This window comes from Lichenostomus cassidix, chromosome 10 (genome assembly GCF_008360975.1).
Source record: "Lichenostomus cassidix isolate B80296 chromosome 10, HeHo_3.0, whole genome shotgun sequence".
Classification (NCBI taxonomy): Eukaryota; Metazoa; Chordata; class Aves; order Passeriformes; family Meliphagidae; genus Lichenostomus; species Lichenostomus cassidix.
The window spans coordinates 489,958-513,825 of NC_139491.1; the positions used below are offsets into that span (position 1 = coordinate 489,958).

General features: G+C 54.7%; 2 protein-coding genes across 6 annotated transcripts in view; one reads left to right on the forward strand and one right to left on the reverse strand.

The window, feature by feature from the left end:
- Positions 1-447: 447 nt before the first annotated feature.
- On the forward strand, positions 448-7,979 carry WDR76 (WD repeat domain 76). The gene is made up of 13 exons (XM_085070185.1): positions 448-588; positions 863-1,246; positions 1,736-1,828; positions 2,202-2,257; positions 2,745-2,871; positions 3,559-3,660; positions 3,746-3,789; positions 3,885-4,038; positions 4,740-4,892; positions 5,500-5,714; positions 6,104-6,256; positions 7,066-7,119; positions 7,585-7,979. The coding sequence occupies exons 1-13, from the start codon at positions 520-522 to the stop codon at positions 7,838-7,840; spliced, it is 1,860 nt and encodes a 619-aa protein (XP_084926311.1). The 5' UTR covers positions 448-519; the 3' UTR covers positions 7,841-7,979.
- Positions 7,980-8,339: 360 nt separating this feature from the next.
- The window catches only part of FRMD5 (FERM domain containing 5), a 62,378-nt gene continuing 46,849 nt past the window's right edge, over positions 8,340-23,868 (reverse strand). For 4 of the 5 annotated variants that reach the window (XM_085070187.1, XM_085070188.1, XM_085070190.1 and 1 more), the window contains 12 exons: positions 23,328-23,370; positions 22,747-22,825; positions 20,831-20,928; positions 20,164-20,287; positions 19,424-19,511; positions 16,880-16,968; positions 16,346-16,409; positions 15,682-15,773; positions 14,724-14,798; positions 14,017-14,085; positions 13,797-13,903; positions 8,340-11,131 (listed from right to left, as the gene is read on the reverse strand). In XM_085070187.1, coding sequence (XP_084926313.1) covers positions 10,557-11,131; positions 13,797-13,903; positions 14,017-14,085; positions 14,724-14,798; positions 15,682-15,773; positions 16,346-16,409; positions 16,880-16,968; positions 19,424-19,511; positions 20,164-20,287; positions 20,831-20,928; positions 22,747-22,825; positions 23,328-23,370 — 1,503 coding nt within the window. In that variant the 3' untranslated portion in view covers positions 8,340-10,556. The remainder of the gene's footprint in view (positions 11,132-13,796; positions 13,904-14,016; positions 14,086-14,723; positions 14,799-15,681; positions 15,774-16,345; positions 16,410-16,879; positions 16,969-19,423; positions 19,512-20,163; positions 20,288-20,830; positions 20,929-22,746; positions 22,826-23,327; positions 23,371-23,868) is intronic. The other variant, XM_085070189.1, reaches the window with a different exon arrangement.

Sequence of the window (23,868 nt, forward strand, 5' to 3'; positions counted from 1 at the left end):
CCCTTGCCTCGCCCAGGCCAGCGCGGTGTGTCCTGCGGGTGTGAGGAGCCGTGCCTGCAGGGCAGGGCCGGCGATTCCCGTGCTTGACTGGAGGCGAGGATTTCACCCGCTATTTCTGGGCAACGAGTTCGGATGGTTGGGCTGGGAGGGACCTTAAAGCACCCCCTCCAGTGATACCTTCCACTGTCCCAGGCTGCTCCAAGCCCTGTCCAGCCTGGCCTTGGACACTGCCAGGGATCCAGGGGCAGCCACAGCTGTGTCAGGACCTCCCCACCCTCACAGGGAGGAATTTCTCCCCACTCGCCCACCGCCCCCCGGCCTCCGGCAGCGTGACGCCTGTCCCGTGCCCCGGGCGGTGCCCCAGGCGGTGCCGCGGGCGGTGTGAGGGCGCCGAGGGCGGTGTCAGGGCGGTGAGAGGGCGATGAGAGGGTACTGAGGGCGGTGTGAGGCGCTGAGGGCGGGAGCGCGGCCGGGCCGCCCCCGTGCGGGCGGGAAGCGCCGCTCCGCCCCGCGCGCGCCATGGCGCTGTCCCAGCCCGGGCCGCGGGAGCCCGAGGAGCCGTCACCGCACAGCCGGCAGCCGCTGCAGGTCCGGGGCTTGGGGATGGCCGGGCTGCCAGGAGAGGGGCCGGGAGGACAGGGGTCCGGGGAAAAGCGGGGGTGTGAGGAGGAGGGCGGGGGGCCACGGGCCAGCCCGGGGTCTGGCAGGAGAGGAGAGCCGAGAGGAGCTGGGCTGTGAGGGGGGAAACCGGGGGCGGTGAGGAGCGGGGCGGGCGGGCTCGGGCCTGGCGGGCAGGGTTCAAGGCCCGGCGGTGCCGGGGGTCCCGCCGCGGCGCCCCGCCGAGCTCCGTTTCCCCCCGCAGGAATGCTCCCCGTCGGGCCCTGCCGAGCCGCGCTCACCCCCGCAAGAGTACCCCGAGTCAGACCCCGCCGAGCCCCGTTCGCCCCCGCCGGATTCCCCGCAGGCAGAGCCCGCCGAGCGCCGGCCGAGCGCGGCCCCGGTGCTGGAGCGGCAGCTGCGGGTGCTGCTCACCCCGCTGCCCGTGGCGGCCTGGCCGCGCTCCCAGAAGCGGCTGCTGAGCCCCGCGGAGAGCTGCATCCCGGCCGGCAAGAAGCTGTGCCCGGAGCCCATCAGCGGCCCCAGAGCCTCCCCCGGCTCCTCGCCCGGGCCCAGCTCGGCTGCCCGCGGCCAAGACGGGCTTTGGGATGCGGACAGCGACGGCAGCGACGGGGCAGACGCGGCTCCGGTGAGTGACCCGCCCCCGGTTATTATCTCTACAGAAAGTAAAGTTTTTAAGTGGTTTTTTGTTGGTTTTTTTGGTTTGTTTGTTTGTTTGTTGTGTTTTTTTAATCTGTACATAGTTTTTTTTTCCCTTTTTAACCTCTGGCTGGCTGTGTCCAACTTCATTTTACCCTTTCACTGAAGTTTTAAGTTCTTTATTGAGTCTCTTCATTATTGTTTTCATTATATAAAAAAAGAAAAAGTGATAACACTTTTCTCTTCATAGAGTTAATGCCAGTGTAAGTTTTGTAAAGCAGACTGGACCCATGTGGACAGGTTTTGGTGCTGATACGTGACCACCCCAATTTGTATGGTTTTGTGTTTGTTACCAATATATCAAACCACTTTAAACTCATTTATCAGTTTAGAGACTCAATTCCCTGAGCCTGGGACTGCTCTTGCAGCCATGGAACTGTATGATGCAGACTAACTGACTTGACTTTTCTTTCTGCAGGATGGATACTCCCACCTATCAGCTTACGAAAGGAAAAGACTAAAGAACATTACAGAAAATGCTAAATTCTTTGCTGCTCTAAAGCTGCATGAGGTTTGTATAGGGTCTGCTCTTCTCAAGTGTCATAATTGTACTGTCATCCCTCCTGGTGTGAAACCCTTCCCTCACTGGGGCAGGTGTGTGAGGAAAGCCATGAAAATCACAGAATCATGGAATGTTTGGAAAGAACCGTAAAGCCTCTCATTCCACCTCATGCCATGGCAGGGACACCTTCCACAGACCAGGTTGCTTCAAGCCTCTTCCAACCTGGCTTTAGACACTTCCAGGGATGGGGCAGCCACAGCTTCTCTCTTTCTTATTATAAATAATTGCAATAAGTTCGTTGCAACTTTGAGATAATTATATTTTTACGGGTTAATCCTTTATGCTCATTATATATATAATTAATCTCTTTTTTCTCTTTAAGTCAGCTGCAAGACTTAACCAAGTTGCAACTAAAAGGCAATCTCGTGTCACAAAAAGGTAAAATAAAAGTCAGTGAGATTTATATCCTTGATCCTTCATTGTGGGATGAAAACAAATGTTGGGAAAAGATGTGGGAAAAAAGAGCACGTGAAGAAGGTGCAAGGAAGAAGGTAGCCAGTAAATGTAGGTGAGAAGACTTTTGGCAGTGCCAAAACAGTGTCAGGTACAGCAGAAAATGAGCTGAAGCCTAAATAAAGAATAAGCTGTGTGATGGGAGGAGGTGGGAAAGGCCGGCTTGGTGCGTGAGTGGCAGGATGGATAATAAATGAGGAGAGCTGGGAAGGGAAGAGACAATAGCTGGATATATTGCGTGGAAAACAGAGGTGTGGGACCTGTGTGTGCATTGCAAAGTGCTCGGGGTGTTGTTCCTCACTGTCACTGATGGCAAAAGCAGTGGGCCAGGAGGGGCTGGTGTCCCAGCTGTGCCCTTGGGTCTGTCTCCAAGTGCAGGGACTCATGTTTTGTAACTGAAATGTTCTTACAGTTACAGACGCAAGCCTAAAAAGGTGGAGGAGGAAACAACCCGGCGGAGATCCATGCGGCTGCTCAGAGTGGAGCCACTGGACATTCCCTTGGTGGAGACACTTGCCCGGCCAGCAGTGGAGGAATATGTGAGATGGGGAAGGCTGGAGGGGGTGTGTGTGCACAGCAGCTCTCCAAAACCGCTGCTGGTGACACCGACACTGGGCATTGTGAACCCTGAGGCATGTGGGAGGTGGTGACACAGGGACAGTAAGGAAGGGTCAGTTCTGTCACCCCGAGCAGGTGCCACAGCCTTGCCGCAAGCCAGCCCCTCTGTGGCCCAGGCTGATGACACAGTGAAGCTGGGGATGCACAGGTAAAACAGTCCATGTCAACAGCCCATGGAGCTGAGCAGCCTTAAATTCAAGGGTTTATTACTCTGGTTTTTATTTCACTGTAACTTCTGATCTGGTTTATTTTCTTGGGGAATATTTACCTTCTCTTTGAAGCAGTGATGGCACAACAAGTGAAGGTTATGTTGTTCTGAGAGATGGGAATTTAAATCTTCCACGGAGCTATAGAATAGATTTGAATCTGTAATACAGGTCTTGCTGGAGTATCAGGAGAGGAAGAAACCCAGGGAGGCAGTTTATCTGAGCTGCCAGTGAAATTCTTTTTATCTTTTTAATAAGGTTATGATATCACCTGGTTTTACTGCTTATTTCCTGTCCTATTGTAGATGTGTTCTCAAAGTATCTGGTGTGGGGAAAGTACCATTTCACCCTGTTTGTGGTTTTATTTGGTTTGAGTTACAAAAAATGCCAATATCACCCCAGCCTCAGGTTCCAGTTGGACCTTTGCCCATGGTTCCAGAGGATCAGGTGGAGAACAGTAAATTGACAGAGGCCTTACTGAGCACGTGGATGAGGATAAGTGAGGTATTATTAGTTTAATTAGTTGTTTTTGAATAATGTAATTTCACTTGGGCTCTGATTCTGATAAATATCTTCTTTCTGTCTGTAGCTGAAAGTGGATGATGCTGACAGGGGCACACCTGACATAAAGAGGTAACGTGAAAAGAGCAGCCAAAACTGGGTGTTGTCTGGCCCTCCTTCCTTCTCTGATGAATGTTTTGGTGATGGTTGTTATTTTGGTTTTCCAGGTACCAGGAGAGCCTGAGCAGGATGGTGCTGAGCGAGGAGAACATCAGGAAGGTGGTGAAAGCCCGAGTGTGTTCCATGGCCATCCATCCTTCCGAAAGCACCATCCTTGTGGCAGCTGGAGACAAGTATGGGCACATTGGCCTCTGGAATGTGGTGAGTGGTTGATGTGCTCCTCACCTGAACCAGGTGTGTGCTTCAGGACAGGTGCAGGTGGGGCACAGCCTGGGGTGGCATTTTGTCAAGCTCATGAGGGTGTTTTAGGCTTCCTCCATTCTTAGGGATAATACCAGGGGGAATGTCAAATTTAGAGTTGCCAGAATGGCTTTCCCTTTTGCTCTTGCTTGTTTTTTTTCTGACATTTGAGAGCAGTGTTATATTTGTGGAATGAACCAGAACTTGGTCCAAAATGGCCTGTTCAGTTTCTTTTAAAATAACAAAATGATCCAAACTTTAGAAGAGATGACACAGGAGATTCTGCTTTGATGCAGTTTGGCTCACTAATTCAGCTTGAGCTCTCAGTAACTCAGTGTGTCCATATTTTGATGTAAAAGGCACATCCTGTAACAGAAACCAGCTCTGTGGGTGACAGTGAGCCAGGTGATGCTGTCCAGATCCAGGGCTGGTGGCTGCAGTGGCACCACTGCAGCAGGAAGTTGCAGCTTTGCCTAATTAGGGACCAGAAGCAGCCTCACTGTGTGTATTACCTGTGCTGCTCTCTCTGCTCACCCAGCACCTTCTTCTGTGTCCTCCAAAAAACGTTCAAAAACCAGAGACTTGGCTTTAAGAGTTGTAGTAATTACAAGAAATAACTGTACTGATCAGCACCTATATCTGTGGGATGTGTTGTTTTGCAGAGCTGCAGGTCTGAGGAAGGAGCCCACACCTTCAACCCCCACAACTTCCAGGTCAACTGCATGCACTTCTCTCCCTGCAACCCTGCTCACCTGCTGTCCCTCAGCAATGACACTCTGCGCTGTGGTGATGTCACCAGGGCTGTCTTTGATGAGGTGAGGAAATCTCCCTGGGGCACTGCTGGGAAGGTTTAGTCTGCTTGTACCAAGTCATTTGCTTGTTTTATTATCGAGAAAGTTCAAGTGCTATTTGCACAAGGACGTGTGAATTAACCTTTAGTTAACATCACAAAAAGAGGGAGATGTTTCCTGCTCACCAAAACCCAGTGGCAGCCTGGGTTCTCCCAGTTTCCAAGTTTACATTTCTGCACATGATTAAAAGTTTCTGCAGCATTGGAGAAGGAAAAGATATCCTTAATCCTTGCTCAGTGTGTGGTCAAGTGTTCCTCTGTGTTCCTTTGATTGCTGGAACACAGAGGTGACAGTGCCTTTTAGGAGCTCTGACAGGGAATTTGGAGTGTGCTGTTGCTGGCCTGGTTTGGATGGTTGATTATCTCCTAATTATTTCCCCTGTGGAAAGCATACCTGTTTCATAGAAGGGTTATCTGCCTGGCTGGGTAAGGCTGTCACATGGGCTGCACTCATGTTTTTAGTGAATTAAAAAGGGAAAGCATGAAGCCCATAGCCCAGGGAGTGTTTGGGTGTTAGGAACAACTGGGTGTTTCCTTTAGTTCTGGTGACATTTGACCTTCCCTGGGCTCAGGTCTGCCGGAGTGAGGAAAACTTCTCCTCCTTCGACTTCCTGGAAGAGAGTGCCTCCACTGCCATAGTGGGGCAGTGGGATGGGGACGTGGCTGTCGTGGACAGAAGGACCCCAGGGATGTCCTCGGAGCTCTCTGCAGACATTGGCTTCAGGAGGACACGGACAGTCCACGTGCACCCCGTGAACAAACAGTACTTCCTGGTTGCTGGCTCAGTGTACGTAGCCCAAAATAAACTGTTCTTTTATGGTCTGTGTGCTGGGGATAGCTGGAGGTGAGCAGTTTGTCAGCCTCAGTGTACAGTCAAAGCTGTCTTGGTCCTTTTAGAAAACAAGTTTTCAGTCCTTAGCAGAATTTAAGGTGGGATTTGCTTTATTTCCCTTCACCTTTTGGAAGTGGGGACAGATGGGCCTGGTGGGCTTTGGCAGACAGAGGGACTTGATGGAGGACTGGTTGGGGTGGTTTTGGTGCTGCCAAAATTCCTTGGAGCCACCATTTGAGTAGATATTGAAGCTCTGAGCCAGCTCCCACACAGCCTGCTGTGCCTCTGGAGCTTTTTAGGTAAATGAAGGATAATTATTTAGGTGTGTGTGGTACCTGTTGCAGGGACGTTGGTGTTTTCGACGTTCGCTACCTGAAGGCCAAGGGGAACAAACCCCTGAGCTCTCTCACAGGACACACCAAAAGTGTGGCTTCAGCCTATTTCTCACCTGGCACTGGGAGCAGGGTGGTGACAGTGTGTGCTGATGACAAGCTGAGGTAAGGCTGTGGAAGGAAGAATCCTCATGGAAAATACCAACTGTTTGGGTGGTTTATCATCATTGTCATAATTATTGTTGCTGTTACTATTATTACCTCTCCACATGACCCACCATTGAGAACCTTCTGTCTTTACCACTTTTAAAAAATGATAAAGATTTATTTGCATTAACATTTTTATGAGTTTTTAATTATTTTTTGGTTTGGTTGTTTTTTTTCTAATTCTCATTTTCCCGCAGGATATTTAACAGTAAAAATATGCAGGTTCTGTTAATCTTTATAAAATGAAATCAAAACCCACAAGAACAGCCAGCCAACACCTGGCTGGTGAACACAAACACTAAATACTCAGAAACTTAAATTTGTTTGCAGCTGGTACTTGAAATAATGATGATATCACCTCTTCTCTAAGTAGCCTACCGTGTTATCATTTAAGGTGCTGTGGGTTGTTTGTGTTAGAGGTTCTTTTTGTCCTGGTTACTTTGTGAACACAATTTAATTTTGCCCTGGGGGTGGGATCCCCAAAATTCAAGGGGGTGAAGGAGCAGGTGGGATGCTGGGCTGGCCTTTGGCCTCTCCAGCCCCTCCTCAAGAGCTGCCAGAAAGGGGGCTGCAGTTCCAGCTGAAAGCAGATCCACCAAACACATCCATAATTCCAGTTGGATGCTGGTGCCTGTGGCCAGGCTGGCTGTGTGCTGCTCCCTGTATCCCACACTCCTGGGTGGCCCCCGGAGCTGATCCTGGTGTGGGAGGGAAGGGCTGTCTTTTTAGCTCAGGTACATTGTATTAATGTGCTGTTTTGTGTGCAGGGTCTACGACACCACGTCCTTGTCATCCACTGTCAAACTGCTCAGCTCCATCAGGTAAGGAGAGCACACCTGGACTGAGGGCAGCACTGTGGCCACTCCTGTGGGCCTGGAGGGACGGGAAAAGGGCAAGTGGCTTCCCACTGCCACAGGGCAAGGTTAGGTTGGGTTTTGGGAAGGAATTCATCCCTGTGATGGTGGGCAGGCCCTGGCACAGGGTGCCCAGAGAAGCTGTGGCTGCCCCTGGATCCCTGGCAGTGTCCAAGGCCAGGTTGGACAGGAATTGGAGCAACCTGGGAGAGTGGAGTGGCAGGGGGTGACACTGGATGGTCTCTAAGGTCTCCCAACCCAAACCACTCCGGTATTGCCCCATCCTGCATCAGGGATCCACTGCAGGGATCTGAGCATTGCAGTGTGAGTGCTCAGGTGCTGAAGGCTTAGAAGGCAAGGGTGCAAATATAAATGACGATTTGAAATGCTGTGTTGATGAGAAGGAATGTTCCTCTTCTCCCTCCCCTGCAGACACAACAGCAACACAGGCCGCTGGCTGACCCGCTTCAGAGCCATTTGGGACCCCAAGCAGGAGCACTGCTTCGTGGTGGGCAGCATGGCACAGCCCAGGCAGATCCAGGTCTTCCAGGACACTGGCAAGCTGCTGCACTCCTTCTGCAACGTGGAGTGCCTCGGCTCTGTGTGCTCCATTAACGTTGTGCACCCCAGCCAGAACATCCTGGTGGGAGGCAATTCCAGCGGCCGCCTGCATGTGTTCACAGAATAGAAGTGCCTTAGATCTGTATTATTTTGTAACTTTCTGCGTTGACTTCGTTCATTCCGTATTAAGCAGTTCCGAAGCTGACTGTTGTTTCTCAGGACAGAAGTGTACTTTTGAAAGAATTAAAATAAATCATTTAAACTGCCTTTGGCACCCGTGTCTTCCATGGAAATGAAATTAATCCTGCTGAGCCCCACCAGCCGCCTCAGGTGCTCCTGGTGCTCCAACCCCTTCCCCAGCTCTGTTCCCTTCCCTGGACACTCCCCAGCCCCTCAGTACCTTCCTTGTCTCGAGGGGCCCAAAACTCCTGGGTGCATTTGTAAAATTGTGCTCCCACCGTGCAGGGATGTGTGAGGGACTCACCTGCAGCTCTGGAACTCTCGTGGCTCGAAGATGCTCCACACTCCAGTAAGAAGCTGCTAAAAGACCAGATTTCTCACAGTTTGAGCTGAGTTTTCACTTAAATAAAGAAAAACCAATCACTGAACAAAGCTCATCCCGACTCTGCTTTTCATGATATTTAAATATTTATTTAAATTTAAAAATACTTTTCATGGCACCAATGATTTTATGCTAACTAAGGTATTGGATATGTAGAAAAAGGTACATTTTGAAGGAAAAAAAGATGTAACTTACAGTATTTGGCACATGAAAGGTTAATCTCTAGGTTTTCTTTATGAAAACTAAGAAATTCACATTTTCAGGTATTTTACTGTCTACTGCCGAAAGATGCAGTATGCTAGGACAAGATTGATGGGTTTCTGATCTCAGAACCTATGGAAACAACATTTTGATAGAAAGACGGGTAAAACTAACAGCCTGAAACACGCAACAGGATTTGGGACGGACGGGAAAACGTACAACGAAAAATCACCAATTCTCGTGGTTTTGCAGTAAAACGCTGGGTGACAACGGCAGAGGTGACCTGGGGCTGGCACAGAGCGTTACCCGAGGAAAGCCAAGGTGGAAGGTCCCAGCTGGGGGTTTGGAGGATGTGTCCAGAAAGGATGGAGCTGTGCTGTCACACATCACACAGAACATTGCAGTGAGGAGAGGAGGAGGAGGAGGAGGAAGGACGACACTGCAGCGCTAACCTGGGGTGAAAAACGTCAGCGTCCGGACGAGCACAACTGCATAGAAACATCAGCACTATGGGCTGAGGTAGGAACACTACACTAAGAGTTAATTTTGCTATGTTGCATAAAACAGGATTATCATGTAAAAAAAATCGCTCCTCCACCTCCTGGAGCCTTCCTGGAGGGGTCCTGCCTAGCTCTGGAGCCAGGGCTGGAGCCCAGCCCCTCCTCGGGCCTCGTGCTGTGAGCAGGTGGCTGCAGCCGTGACCTGGGCAGGGGGCTGTGCCCCCAACGGGACCTCTCCCTTATTGCAGTGACAATGTCACCGTCCCGCCCGGTGCTGGATGCTCAAAGACAACATGGACATCAGGCTTTGTAAAACTGCAGTTATGGCCCCAGCTTACGGCAAAATCTCTCCCTGAGATGAAATTAAACTTGCTAAACTGTTTTTACCTTTTTTTAAATTTTTTTTTTTTTTTGCTGATATGTCCAGCTTCTCACCCAAACCTAACCAGAACTGGCTGTTATTGCTCCCTGTGGATGGGCTGCTGCTCCTGGTGACCAAGGGTCGCAGGTGTCATCACCAGTGTGATGCGTCGGGTTCATTGACTTGCACTTAGCAACAGTTGGGCTAAAGGTGTCCGTCGGCTTCTTCGGTGTCACCTGTGCTCCTGAACTTGTGTCCTCTTGGGAAGAGTCCCAAAACCAGAGCTCCTTCTCTGTCCCAAACCCAGCAGGACTCAGCTGGCATTGGGCTCCCGGTGTTTGCTCTTAAAACCATTTTCTCACTGGGAACCGCTCGGTACCGGCACCCACGGTCACCCCATCCGTCAAGTAAAAAAAGATTGGATTAGATTTGATAACAAAATAGCATTTCCTTGTTAAAATAGACCTTGAAATGTCTCTTTTTTTTTTTTTTGTTCTTTTTGCTTGGTTTTTTTACAAAACAGGTACAACTGGTGGAGGGTAATGGTCTTCCCAATAAATCTGACAGTCACTAGAACTCCGCGCCAGGCTTGGCCGCGTGTCCCTGGCGTCCCCTGGCTTCCATGCTCCCCTGCCCCCGGGAGCACCGATGCTTCAAGGCTTGAAAAGGTAGCGAAGGGCCGAATCCGCAGCAGGGCGAGGGCTCCGGCTGGCTGCGCTATGGGGAGGGGGGGCACCGGGGCGTCCCCGAGAGCGTGGCGGCTGTGTCACCTCGCAGGAGGCTCCGGTGAGCAGGGAGGGCTCTGCCAAGCGGCTGGCGGAGGGCGGCGGCGGGCACAGTGCGGATTTAATACCGTGACAGTACACGAGTGTTAAATTAAACCTCAGTAGCACCATTGCTAAAGCTCCTGCGGAACGGAACGGCCCCGCCAGCCCCGGCTGCTGGGGTGGCAGAGCAAGGAATTCCTCTCTGCTCGGTGCTTCCCAAGTCGTGCGCGTGAGATCGGGACGGGAGGTGCTGTGCGGGCTCCGGGGGTGGGAGCGGCGCTGGGCACGGGGAGGAGGAGGCTCCGGGGGCTGCGCCCACCCTCCTCTTCCTCCCGGAAAGCCGCCTCCTCGGCCGGCCGGGCTCGGGGTCGGGAGGGGAGGGTTAGTGAGTGCCCCGGCGGGTCCCGCGCGGGGACGGCGGCAGGTCCAGGCCCCCGTGGTGGCTCCTGCCTTCAGGTGTCAATGAGCAGGTTTACCACGGCGCGGAGCTTGCAGGCAAACCATCGCCTGAGGGGACAAAAGTATTGGTAATGGAACTGCTCGAACTCGGGGGTCTGGCGGATATCACGGAAAAAGGCAGTGTCAAGGTCGGACTCGGTAAGGACGATCAGGAGGAGGAGCAAAACAAAGAGGAGTCCAACTGTCACAAGGAGCAAACGGAGGACACTTAAAACAAACTTATTCACCTGTTGGGCCTGTGCCGGCCCCAGGCCGCCGGCGCCCGGGCACAGCGCCCGCAGCTCGCCCTCCGCCTCGGCCGCGGGCGTGCCGGCCTCCGACTCCTTCTCCTCCTCGATGCTGCACGGCGCCCCGTTGGCCTGGCGCGACAGCAGCATCAGCTCCAGGCTGTGCTCGGCCACGGGCGTGGGCAGCACGCTGTCCGCGGGGCTGTAGCTCTCGTCGGCGATCACGGCCACTCTCTCGCTGCTCTCGGCGCGGCCGCTCCGGCCTGGGCCAGCGAAGGCGTCGCCGTGGGAGGCTGAGCGCACCGGGGTCGAGTGGGCACTGTCACGGAGGGACTCCAGACCTGGGGGGACAGCGAGGGGGGAAGGGGGACAATCAGTGGGGTGCAGGGGGTACCTCCCACCAGCTGGGAGCCTCCTGCCCTGCTCTAGCCCCGTGTCCCCCGGGGGACAGGGCACGGCTGCCAGGGATTGCTGCTTGTTGTTGTTGTTGTTGGTCCTTCGGGACCTGCAGCCCCCTCAACGCGACTCGTGACTGCGGCGGTGCCACTCTGGCACCCGCCTGGCTTGTCACTGTCACAGACAGCCGCTGGCTGCTAGCCGGCAGGGCCCGGGCTTATCTGCAGCCGAGCACACAAACCCGCGGGCTGTAGTGCCCTGAGGTGACAGTGACAGTCACCCTCGCAGCTGCCCACAGTGCCTGGGGCCCCTCAGCCTCTGGCAAAGCCAGCCGGAGCACTGCGGCAGCACAGGCAGCTGCCTGGGACAGCAGCAGAAATGAGCTGGGTGACAGCAGCAGGAATGAGCTGGGTGACAGCAGCAGAAATGAGCTGGGCAGTGCAGCCATCGCGGGGGGTGCAGGGAGGGGTGAGAATGGTGAGATCCCAGCGTGGGAGGTGTGCCAAGAGAGGGTGGTGCTGCTCTGGTGGGGTTAACGTGTTCCTCATCACGTGCAGGAGAGCCCTGCAGCACAGGCTACTCTGAGCTCTAAAGATTCACCACAAACCAAAAGTTTAACATCACTCACACACGAGCAGGCACTGTGGCATGTGCAGTGTGTCACCTCCTGTGCCACCTCCTGTGCTAGCCCCCTGTGCCACCTCCTGTGCCAGCCCCCTGTGCCACCTCCTGTGCCAGCCCCCTGTGCCAGCCCCCAGCCCCATACCAGGCTGAGTTACAGTCTTTCCTTCTGAGGAGCTCCTGCCCCTAGCAACGTCTCCAAATTCCAACAAACCACACACATGGGACTTGTTTCAGGTAGTTCTGGCAGGCAGAGGGGATAGGAGCTCTGACATCACAGTGGCCCTAGCTCCAGGGAGGGTGTCTGAAGGTCATGGTGGGGACCAGCTGGTCCCCAGGGCCACTGTGCAGGTAGCTGGAGAGGGACAGGGCTGGAGCTGTCCCCATGGGAAGAGCACAGTGCACCAAAGCACCTTGGCATGTTGTCACCACGAAGGGCAAAGGGCAGCACCCGGAGCTCATCCGGCCACATTCCCGGGGATTTGCAGCCTCTCGTTTGTGAGCACTGCCCGGATGCCTCCAGCTCAGCCCCGTTTGGTGTGAGTGCCACAGCAGCTCCGGGGCTCCCGGGCAGTGAGGAGGAAACATGCTCTCCCCCTGCCAGCTCTGTGCTCTCCTGTCCCATGGCAACATTCCCTGTGGCACCCTCTGCATCCCCGACACGGGGACACTCACTGAGGGTGTCCTCCTGCTCATCACCACAATGAGGGCAGTGCTGGCCCCCCAGACCCAAACCCTCCTGCCATCTGCTTCCACAGGACTGACACCAGAAGCTAGAAAATCCTGGGAAATCTGTGTCCAGCCCTGCCACCAGAGCTGCTTTGTGGCAATAAGAACCCGGAGAGCCCAGCACCAGAGACCCCAGCCCACTGCCTGCCACGCATATCCTGCACCCCGCCTGCTCCCGGGGCTGTGGTCACCAGCTGACTATGGGGACCCCGTGGGACACCCCAGAAGAGCCCAGACCCCGCGGCGCGGCATTACCTGGCTCAAATGGGTCCCCAGGGCCGTAAGGAGCATCGTGGCCAAGGCTGGGGGCAGCAGGGAGCAGCGGCAGAATGCCCAGGGCCCGGGAGAGCAGCCGTGGCCCCAGCGCCAGCACCCTCACCCTCACCTCCCGGCAGCAGTGGTTGATGAGCCACAGGTGGACGCTGACCCTGGTTTTAATCTTTACCAGGCACTTCACCATGGTGGCCCAGGGGCACAGGGAGCACAGGGACAGCTCTGCGAGTGGCACTGCCACCAGCCCTGCGGTCAGCACTATTTTGGGCATCCGCATTCCCACGGGACCCAGCTGAAGTGAGAGTGAGCAAAAGCAAAGGGGTGGTACCAGCTCGGGGTGATTTATGGTGAAAGGTGATTTAATGCTCTGGCTGCCTCACAACAGCACGTGGGGGAGAGACTGTCACAAGTGACTGGGTGGCAGAGGTGACCCTGTCTGCTTCCGTGCCCAAAACTGGCACAGACACCAACCCTGGGATCCCGGGGTGGAATTAAATCTTGCCCCTTGGGCAAACAGTCCCTGTCCCTGCCTGCAGTCCAGGACCAGGACCAGAGTGGCCGTGCTGAGCAGGGTTGGCCCTACAGCTATCCAGGAGCAGGGAACGGCCATGTCACTGGGAGTCAGACACTGCTGTCACCAGCAGCATAGCCACGGCCCCAGCATGTCCCCAGTCCCATGGGGCAGCTCAGCTTCACATCTGCTCCCAGCGTTTCGCTTCTGTCAGCCCTTCTTCCCAGTGCATCTTACTGTGACACAGCCCCGGGATGGAGAGCAGCTGTCCTCCCTCCAGCCTGGCAAAACACCACACCAGCCTTTCTGGGGACAAGCCACGGGCTGAGGCCTCAGCTTGACATGTGTGCATGTGTGTGTGTGTCTGTGCACATGTGTGTGTACATGTGTGTGTCTGTGTACATGTACGTGTGCACAGAGGTGTCCGTGTTGTGCCCTGAGCCCCGGTGTGGTGGCAGAGCTGTCCTGAGTCCTACCTTCCATGATGGAGATGTGCACAGCTCTCCGCCGGGTTCGTGGCACGCTGCTCAGCCGGGGACCGTGTGTGATGGAGGGGCAGCTCCGGCTCGGCACCAGCCCGGCCCTGGGGACACGAGGGGACAGATCAGAGGCACGACAGAGCCAGCGCCCCGGGCACACAGCAGTGCTCTGGGCACAGTGCCACCCCGGGCACCCTGGGGGCTGCTGGGCTCTCACCGGTGGATCTCAGGGGGCTCCCTCTTGATCTTGGCGCTGGACTCCATCACCTCCTTGGCCACGCGGCCGCTGCAGGTCAAGAGCAGCAGCGGTGAGGACAAGAGCACAGCCTGGTCACACCGTGCACAGCCTGGCCCCCTCCCCTCACACCTTCCCAGGGTGTCTCCCCACAGCTCCAGGGGAAAGCAGAGATGTTTGTTGGGAACAGGGGCGATGGGGGAACTCGGAAGGGCTGGGCTGACACCTCTGCCACTACATTTTGTGCTTCTTCTGACACAGGATGCTGGACACCATGGGGTGGACACAACACGGCACTCCTGTGCCAGCCAGGAGGGTGCCAGCACTGCACCTCAACGCTGGGGACACACTGGGGGGTCTCATCCTGCAGATATGAGGTCCCAGGTCCAGGCTGTCACTCCAGCAACTCAGAGCAGGAATTTAGGGATTGTGGTGATTTGTTTCACAGCCTGTTGTTCTCAAACCCCAAATCCCCCTCCTCTCCCATCCTTCAGTCCTGTGAGGCTGGGGAGGGGGTGGCAGCTGTGACACAGAGACAGCAGTGGAAGTGGCCTGGTGGGGGTCAACACTGCAACAGGGGATCTCTGGAAGGTTCTGTGATGTCTCAGGCCTGCTGCAGCCCCAAACTGCTCCCCAAAGTGCTTCCAAAAAGCATCCAATGCAGCAGCTGCTGCTGCTATCAGGTTTACCTGTATCGGAAGCGACTCCCCTTGAAGAACAGGTTGCTGCTGGACACTGTCCTCACCTGGCTCGACTTCTCCAACCTGCAACAGCACCAGGAGTGGTGTGAGTGTCCCACACTGCTGGGAACCAGCAGCAGCAGAGCCCTTGAGGTGAGGAATGTCACCAGCAGTGGGTGGCACTGGCTGGCAGGGCAGAAGCACCTGCAGCTCATCCCTGCCGGCAGCATGTCCAGGATGGACCCATTGCCAAGGCGTCTGGAGGTGGCCACAGCTCCCACTGGGACCCCAGGGCCAGCAGTGACATCCTTGTGCAGGGACTGGAGCTCCACCATGGCCTGGGGTGACAGACTTGGCCCCTCCTGGCCAGGGTGGTTGGAGCTCCCCAGAGGGATCATCCCATCTCCTCCCATCCCACAGGAGCTCCCCTCACCCCGGGAGTGCCCAGCAGCACCTCAGCCCAGCCCATGGTCCACCTGCTGGGTGCACAACCCGGTGGTGATTCACTGCCACCATTAATCACAGGGAGATTTGTAAAGCAATATTGCAATTTCATTTCATGTTCTTGTAATGAGGAGCGAAACCTGCTGATTGCAGCTGCTGATTGCAGAATTCCCGGTGGGAATGCATTGCACGCTCTGTCTCGCAGCTTGCTGATTAAAATAAAACTCATTACCAAGCACAAAGCGGGTTGGGTGAACTATGGCATGAGCAGGATGGTGCTGCTTGGCATTCCAGGCTTCATCCCAAATAATTAGTTACAATTTCCTGATAGAAGTTTGCTGAGGAGGGATGAGCAGAGAGGAGCTGCAAAGCAAGGACCCTGCAGGGCAGAGGTGCTTTTGGTGGCTGGTGGCTCTGCCAGGGCCACCAGGACAAGGTGCCACATGGCCAGTGACCAACCCCAGTGACACAGGGGGGCACCAACCCATGGGGGCTACAGGACACCCCACAAAGCAGCACTCACTTGTAGAAAGCCTGGTTCTCGATCCCACACTTCCAGAGGTGTTTGCAGGCTTCTGGTGTCGGGGCAAAATAGGTGAGAACAATTTTTTTCTCCTGAAGGAGAAAGACAGGGAGTCAGGGGGGAGAACAGGGAGTGTTGCTCACCCCACACACAAAGACTGCAGCAGACAGAGCTGGAGAGTGGCACTGGCATGGACAGATCCTGCTCTGGAGCCGTTTGGGACACAGGGATTAGCCTGGTGCAGCACCTGCCATGAGGGATGGGCAGATGTGCTCCAGTGCCAACACCACCACCCCAGCCTTTGGCAACAGCCAGAAACACAGCTTTTTACAAAAATTCCAGCTGATGGAACACGTTCAGCCAGAGCAGTTCCAGCTGACTTTGAGGGATGACAGCAATGAATTAGCACCCTGGGAACAATCCTGAGGGAAAGCAAGCATGGCCAGGAGCTGGGGAGGCCTGGCAGATCCAGTGCTCAGATCTGGGCACCAGCAGGAGCAGGGAGGTGACCCTGGCACTGCCATGGAGCTGCAGCCACTGTCACTGTCCCCATGTCCCTGCCCTGCCAGGCCAGGGTGATGCTGCTGCCACTTTTCCTGGGGAACCCACTGAAGGAACGACCATGCTGTGCCCAGGAAATCCCACGGGAAGGGGAAGCACTCACCTCCTTCTGACTTACATACAGATAGAAAGTCTTCCCTTCGAATTTCATCTTGGTCACCTCGTTCCTGGAGGGACAAGGACAGGCAGGTGGGAGCTGTGCAGAGCCCACAGCAGTGCAGAGCCCACAGCAGTGCAGAGCCCACCCAGCCCAGCCAGCTCCCATAACAGTGAGCTGAGAGTCGGTGCTAGGAATGGCAGCAGGGCAGCTTCCACACCCTGTTTTCCATCCTGGGAGATGCCACAGGGTGGTGGGAGCAGCCCTGGCTTAGAAACCTGGCTCTGGGATGGGGGACAGCCTGGGGGAAGCTGAGGGTCAGCAGGGACTCATCCCGTGGACACAGCTGGCAGCAGTGCCACTGCCAGGGACACGCTGGCAAAACTGGACATCCTGCAGTGACCCAGGACCAGCTGAGAGAGGCTCACAGGGCCTGGGGGCATTTGGCATGTGGCTGACAGGGAGGATGAAGTTTAATAGGGAAAAATGTAGAGAATAATGAGCCCAGGAGACACCCATGGAGCAACTGTGGCAACTCACCACTTGATGAAGTGAACTCTCTTGTTTCCCTGCAGAACGACGAAGCCAAAGGGAGTGAAGGCCAGGAAAGCTGCATTCCCAGACACATCCTGCAAGGAACAGCAGTGCTGCATCAGCACAGCTGGCACAGCACAGCTGGGAGAGCACAGCTGGGAGAGCAGCCACCCCTCAGCCCCACAGCTGGGGCACTGCCAGCAGGACAGGACAGTTATATGTTAGCATCTATATTAAATGTCATACTGACATATATAGGATTTATGCTATTCATATAATACCATATTGCAATTGTTGCAATTAATGCATATTTATATAGTACATATTGTAACTGTACTGCTCTATGTATATATAGCTATTACATAGAAATACACTATTTATTTAGTATATAGATATACTACTTATATAGATATATACTACTTATTTAGTATCTATAATTACTATAATAGATATAGTTTATTATAATTATTTATTATACTATCATAGAATCTCCTGGTTTGAAAGGGACCCACAAGGATCACTGACGTCCAAGTCCTAAATATATATATATTATATATAGCAATTAACCCAGAACATGATAACCCCAGGCTGTACTTCCCTCCCTCGGAGCCCTGCCCAGTCAGTGCCCAGGGTGGCATCCAGCCAGTCCAAAGCCACTAATTAGTGTCAGCACTTTAACCCAACCCCAAGGACTGGGCTCCAGGGAAGGACTGGTGACTGCACTGCACACAGGGAAATCCAGGGACAGACTGAACTGCAAAACGTGAAACACTTGTGGGGCAGCAGCAATGGCTGGATTCACCCTGGGGGTTTTTTGGCCAGCAGATAGCCAGAGGGCTTTTGAGGGATGCTTAGAACAAAAGTCCATCTCAACTGTCAAGGCTGAATGGCCAAAGGCAGAATGCTGAATCTCAACCCAACACCTGCACAGGGCAAGGGGAGAAGCCCAAACCCATCCCCCTGGGGAGGCTGCAGCCCCAGCTGGCAGAGGAGGGACATTCCTGGGTGTCTGTGCAGAAAACAGCCCCAGCTCAGGCCCTGGGCTGCCCAAAGTGCTTTGGCTCTTTCCCAAACCTGGGAAAGCCTTCAGGAAAGGCAGCAGAGTCTTGGCAGAGGGATTTATACTCCTGGGGATACAGAGGCTTGGGAGGGGCTGGGGGTACTAAATGGGGCACAGGACCCTGCATGGGCTCAAAAAAATGCATGGATGTGGCATTTTCCACACTAACCATCAGGGACATGGCTAGTGGTGGCCTTGGCAGTGCTGGGGAAGGGTTGGATTCGATGGTCTTGGAGAACTTTTCCAACCCAAACCCATGATCCCATGGTTCTCTTTGGCCAGGCCAGAAATTCTGTCAAACACAGAAACAGAGGGACCCCTGTTATCCACACACACATCCCTACAGGGATTTACATATAAACCAAGGACAGCCCAGGACTCAGGTGAGCCTGGCTTAAGAAAGGAAGATCTTTCTTTGTGTTTGTATTTTGGGGAGAAAACTCTGGGGAGAATACTATGAAAACTTCAAACAGGGTTGAGTCAAGGGACACTGAGCTGAGGGTGCCTGCTGAGAGGAAACAATGCCTCATCCAAACTTTTCCACAATCCACTGGAGAAGAGAGAACAGAATCAGCTTCATTTAACTTTGGGTTCCAGATCCTTCAAGCATATTAACAGCAGCTCTTGATGAATTAGGCAGAATTCTGCTGACAGACCTACAAGTGTGTATGTTTGCCCTTAGCTGTTAAGAGAACATTATTCAGTGCAACTCAAATACATCCAAAAGGTTATTGGAGTTGAAAAGGAAGGCAATTTCTTGACTTTAGCAGCAAAGGTCACAAATGGGTGGCTGCTGGCCAGACCACTGGTTTAGAGAGAATTCAGAGCAAAGCAACCCTTTGGGTACTCAGAAACTGCCCCCAAACAGGGAATCCCCCCAGTTTACTGCACCTGTGTGTTTATGTGGCACAATGCAGGGAAAGTCCCAGGGAAGCCCAGCACAGGCACTGCCTGAGCCCAGAATTCTCTGTCTGTTTATATCCCACATCCATCTGCATGTGATGGGATTAGCAGGGACCAGAGAGCCACACGCAGTGACATCCTCACTCAATAAAGAGCATTTCCAGCAGCAAACTGGATTACAGGCTGGGCAGGGCAGAGCGATGGACAGAGAGATTAATGCCTGCTGGCTCCTCAGCCACATCACTGACCTTGTTCTTGCCTCCCAAAGCCCTGCTTCAGCAGGAGAGGATCGACCACCCTGTCACAGCTGTCTGCACTGAAAACACTTTCCTTTGGCTTCCCTGGACACCCCTGGCAGGGCTCAGTGTTTGCTCTCGCTGCACTCACACTGGCCAGGGTTGGGGCTGAGGCTGGAGAAGGCTGATGGCCCCAGCACATCCCCCTGACCATGTCCCCCAAACCACTGGGGTTTGGCAGGTGACAAACACACCTGGGGCAATCCCTGGCACCTCTGCAGATCATCACTGGCTGCAGAGAGGAATCCAACCCAGCAACAGCCTAAGGAATTGGGGTAGGAGCTGTTTTACCTTGCAGGGGTGTGGATCAACGCCGTAGGTCTCCAGAGTTTGGGCCTTCCTGAGAAAATTCAGCTCTGAAGTAGCTGGTGTCTGCCCACTGCAGGAGGGAAAAACGGGAAAAAACAATATTCCATGGGAGATAGGAAGGTGAAGGAACACTACAGGGATTCTGTTAGTGATGAAGCATCAGCCACAGCACATTCCCATTAGATTTTTATGGGATCAGCAGGAGCACTGAAGCCCAGCCCATGCTCTCCCACCACAGGAGCCACACTGAACTGGCAGCACTGGGAAGGGCCAAAAGGCATCTGCCAAATTTGGGGATGAATTCCCCACTTGCAGCACATGCACCTCACCGTGGGGAAAGGAAAGGAGAGTTTGGGGGCAGAAGGCAGCAGCCCCTGGCACATAAGGACACAGCTCTGATGGGGCTTTGGGAAGTTAAACCCACCTCCCTTCCCTGGGCACCCTTAGTCCCTTTGGGACACAGCTCCATGTGGCAGTGACATGGGATAATGGGAATTGCTGATGGTCTCTGCACCCCATGTCCCCAGAGAGGGGTGAGGCAGGAGGGGGTTTATGAGGGGCTTGGTCATTGTCCCCAGCTGAAGATCCCCTGGGCTGTCCCCAGCTGAGGCATGAGCAAGGCCCTAGCTGGATCTGACCTGTGAGGGGTGAGGGCTCAGCCCATGGCCCGAGTGAAAACCCCAAAAGTGCTCTGAGCATCACCAACCCTGCAGCTCCCCTACCTCAGCTCTGACTTGTGGATCTCTGCAATTTTCCTCTCCAGCTTCTCCGAGTGTTTGGGGAAGAACTGGAACTTGGAGCTGTAGCCTTCTGGGTGCTTCCCTGGGTCGTAGTCCCCAATCTCAGCTGGTGGGAGAGACATCCAGTTGGGAAGAGCAGCACAGCCAGAGCACAGCATGCATCCCCTTCCCAGCAGCACCCAGACCTCAGCACACCCCAGGAATGCTGCTCCAACCCCGCTGTGCCTCCTGCTGCCAGGGATCATTTGTCAGGCATTAACTGAGTCCAATTAATTCTGCTGTTTATGTGGCAATCACCTGGCAGCACATGGCCGCTGTCCCAAATTTATCAATTCCTCAGGCTGCAGGAGCAGGGGGAAAAAGAGGCAGGAGGGCAGGAGCTGGGTGAGCCCAGGGCTGCTCTCAGGGACACTGTGACCCCAGGGCAGGTGTGGCCTTGCAAGGAGAGCCCAGCAGCCATCCTCACCCTCCTCAGCCCAGCCCAGCAGCCATCCTCACCCTCCCCAGCCCAGCCCAGCCCAGCAGCCATCCTCACCCTCCCCAGCCCAGCACTGCTGGGTGCCATGGGCATTGCAGGTGCAGTGACCTGCTCTGAGTGCAATAGTGGAAGCAGCAGGAAAAGGGAATTTCTCCTGTCACCCAGCCCTACCCTGCAGGATGTAGGCAGCCAGCAGCGCAGCGTCTGACGTCTTGCACAGGAGCCGCCCGTGGTACAGATCCCTCTTGATCTGCAGGAAGACTAAGTACCTGGGGACAGCAGGAGAGTCCATTCATTCAGCAAAATTTATCTGTCATCATCTAGAGCCCACCAGTGCCTGCTGCATTTCCCTGGATGTTCAGCTTCCCCATAATGTGATTTTCTCCTGCCCAAACTTCCTGTGTCCTTTCAGTATGCACCCACTTCCCTCCATCCTCGCCACGACCGGCACTGCATCACCCAGGGCAAGCTGCTTCCTGCACTCCCCATCCCTGTCTCTGTGCCCAGGGAAAAGACAAACTATGCTGGAAAAATTACATATTCAAATAAATTTAAACCTAAGTAACATTTTGGGCTGAGTCATGTGGCGTTTGGGAAAACCTTTAGCCGGAAAAACATAAGTCATAGAGTGAGGGAGCAAAATGGAGCGCTCAGAAATGAATTTAAATAACCAGACTTGCACTCTGCAGTCTTTGGTCATGCCTCATTGCTCAAATCCGAGTTTATGATGAGGTAAACTGTTAATTTTCACAGATAAAATACATTAAAGAGAAATCCTGGTAATAAAGTGGACTCATTCCAGGAAGAAGTGAATTTTAAGCCCAGGTTGCAGCTTGCAGGCACACCTCAAAGGGCAGCTGCATGGGGCTCTCAGCCTGGACCCTTGGGGGAGAAAGAGGGGAGAGTTAGATAAGATCTGGGAGGAAATTCTTCTCTGTATTGCACTGCCTGCCATGGGCAGGAACACCCCAGACCAGCTTGCTCCAATGCCAGGTCCTCACCACTCTCACAGAGAAGAATTTCTTCCCCATATCCCACCTAACCACTGCCCTCTGAGAGTGGGAAGCTGCTCCCCCTTGGCCTGTTGCTTCAGACTTGTGTCCAAAGCCCCTCTCCAGATCTTGTGGAGCCCCTGGAGGCCCTGGAGGAGGCTCTCAGATGTCTCTGCACAGAAGGTGGCAGCCCAGAAGCCCTCAGGGAGGCTCCAGCCCAGCTGCCCAGGCAGAGCTGCCCAGGGCTGTTGGAGATGCACAGCCACAGCTCGTTTTCCCAAGCCGCAGCGATGGCTCTGCATGTGCTCCTCACGTCCTCTGCTCCTCCTGGCAGGAAGAGTGGCATGAAGAGCCCCTAAAGATAGCAGCTGGGGAGAGGAGCTGTCAGTTCTGCTCGCAGCTCCTCGCCCGGCGCTCCTGACGTCAGAGGGACGCGGCTGGCTGCTCTCAGGGGTGTCAGGGGACCTGCAGATCCTCAGAGCTCCCCGACAGACTGAGCACAATGAGGACACCCTGAGCCAGGGACGTGCTTGGGCAGTGCTCAGATGGCTGATTCTGAAGTGGAGGAGTCTGAGCAGCAGTGACTGTGTTAGAGCTGTGCCATGCTCGGGGCGCTCTGCCCTGGAATTGGGTTTGGAGCTGATGGCACCCAAAGAGCAAGCCAGGGGCTTTAAGCATAGAACCAGGAATGGTTTGGGTGGGAAAGGACCTTGAAGTCCATCTTGTTCCACCCCCTGCCATGGCAGGGACACCTTCTCCTATCCCAGGCTGCTCCAAGCCCTGTCCAGCCTGGCCTTGGACACTGCCAGGGATCCAGGGGCAGCCACAGCTTCTCTGGGCACTCTGTGCCAGGGCCTCCCCCCTCAGCCTGTGCTCCCCACCAACCATGGCAGCTCCAGGTGCTGACTCAGTGCAGGTGGAGATTCCCATGCTTTTCCCCCACAGAAGGAATGATCCCAAAGCATCCAGGCTGGCTGGGCAATCCCAAAGGCTGTTGCTCTTTCCTGACTACAAAACAAAGCTTGCCCATGTGCTCCTGTCTCACCAAGCCCCCCTGCCAGGGCTGGCTGTTCCCCTGCAGCTGCCCATCCTCACCTGGTGATCTCCTCCTTCAGCGCCGCGGGGTCTGTGGGGTAAAACTTGACTCGGAAGCACATGGTGAAGGGAGGCTGGGCTGTGGAGAGCAAGGACAAAGTGTCACCAACGGGCAGGGCTTGTCCCCTCATCCCTGAACCACCCCGCTGCAGTCAGCTGCTGCTGGGGCTCCCACCTGCCTGCCCTGCTCCCCCAGACTGCCCTTGGAGAGGAGGGGGCAGGCAGGCATGGACACACTGCTCACTGCAGTGACCATGGCAAGGGCAGATGTCCCTGGTAAAGCTATGGGGAAGTGCCAGTGGCTCTACCTGCCTGCCACCTAACCCACTTCCTGCTCCCAAACCTCATTCCTCATCCCCACCATTCCTGTCCTGTCCATGGAGGTCGGTGCCCTGTGCTGGGGGCTGCCGTGGGGCTGGCTGGGGATAATCCTGCTCTCAACCCACCAGAACAGCTTTTGGAGAACCTTTTCCTGGGAGAAGGGCTGGGAATTGACCCCAGAGGGGAAAGGCAGGAGAAAATGGGAATACATCTAAGATGGAAGGAGCACAGAGTCTGCCCAGAACACCTGCAACACTCACCCCGCATCTGCTTCACTACCGACTTGGTAAACTCCAGCCAATGCTGAAAGGAAAAAGAAGGTAATTAAAGCCTGATGGCCATGAGTTGATAAAATGGGGAGGATGAGGAAGAGGAAGGTTCTTGTCTGGGTGAGAAAAGCCACCTGAGTGCCAGGAAGGGAGCTGTGGGGTGGGCAGGAGGCTCGGAGCAGCCCTGTCCCACAGCGAGGGAGCAGCTCTGTGCCCAGCTCCGGGCTCAGCACTGGCTGCTTCCTGCTGCAGCCGTGCCAGAAGAGCCTGGGGAGCAGGAATTGTCCTGGGGCTTCTGCTGATCCGTGGGGAGCACAACACTCTCTGATATCAACAGCTATGCTGAGAGCCCACAGTGATTCTCACTCAGCCTCAGGGCTCTGACAGCAAGGAGGGACTGGACAGACCCTGGGCAGAGCTTGTTCTGCACCGACCCTGGGTGACCCCAGGGAAGTGACAGGACTCGCTCAGAGCCTGGGCTGGGACTGCAGCTTGCTGTGCCCCTGGCTCTGTGCCCCTGGGGTCTGTGCCC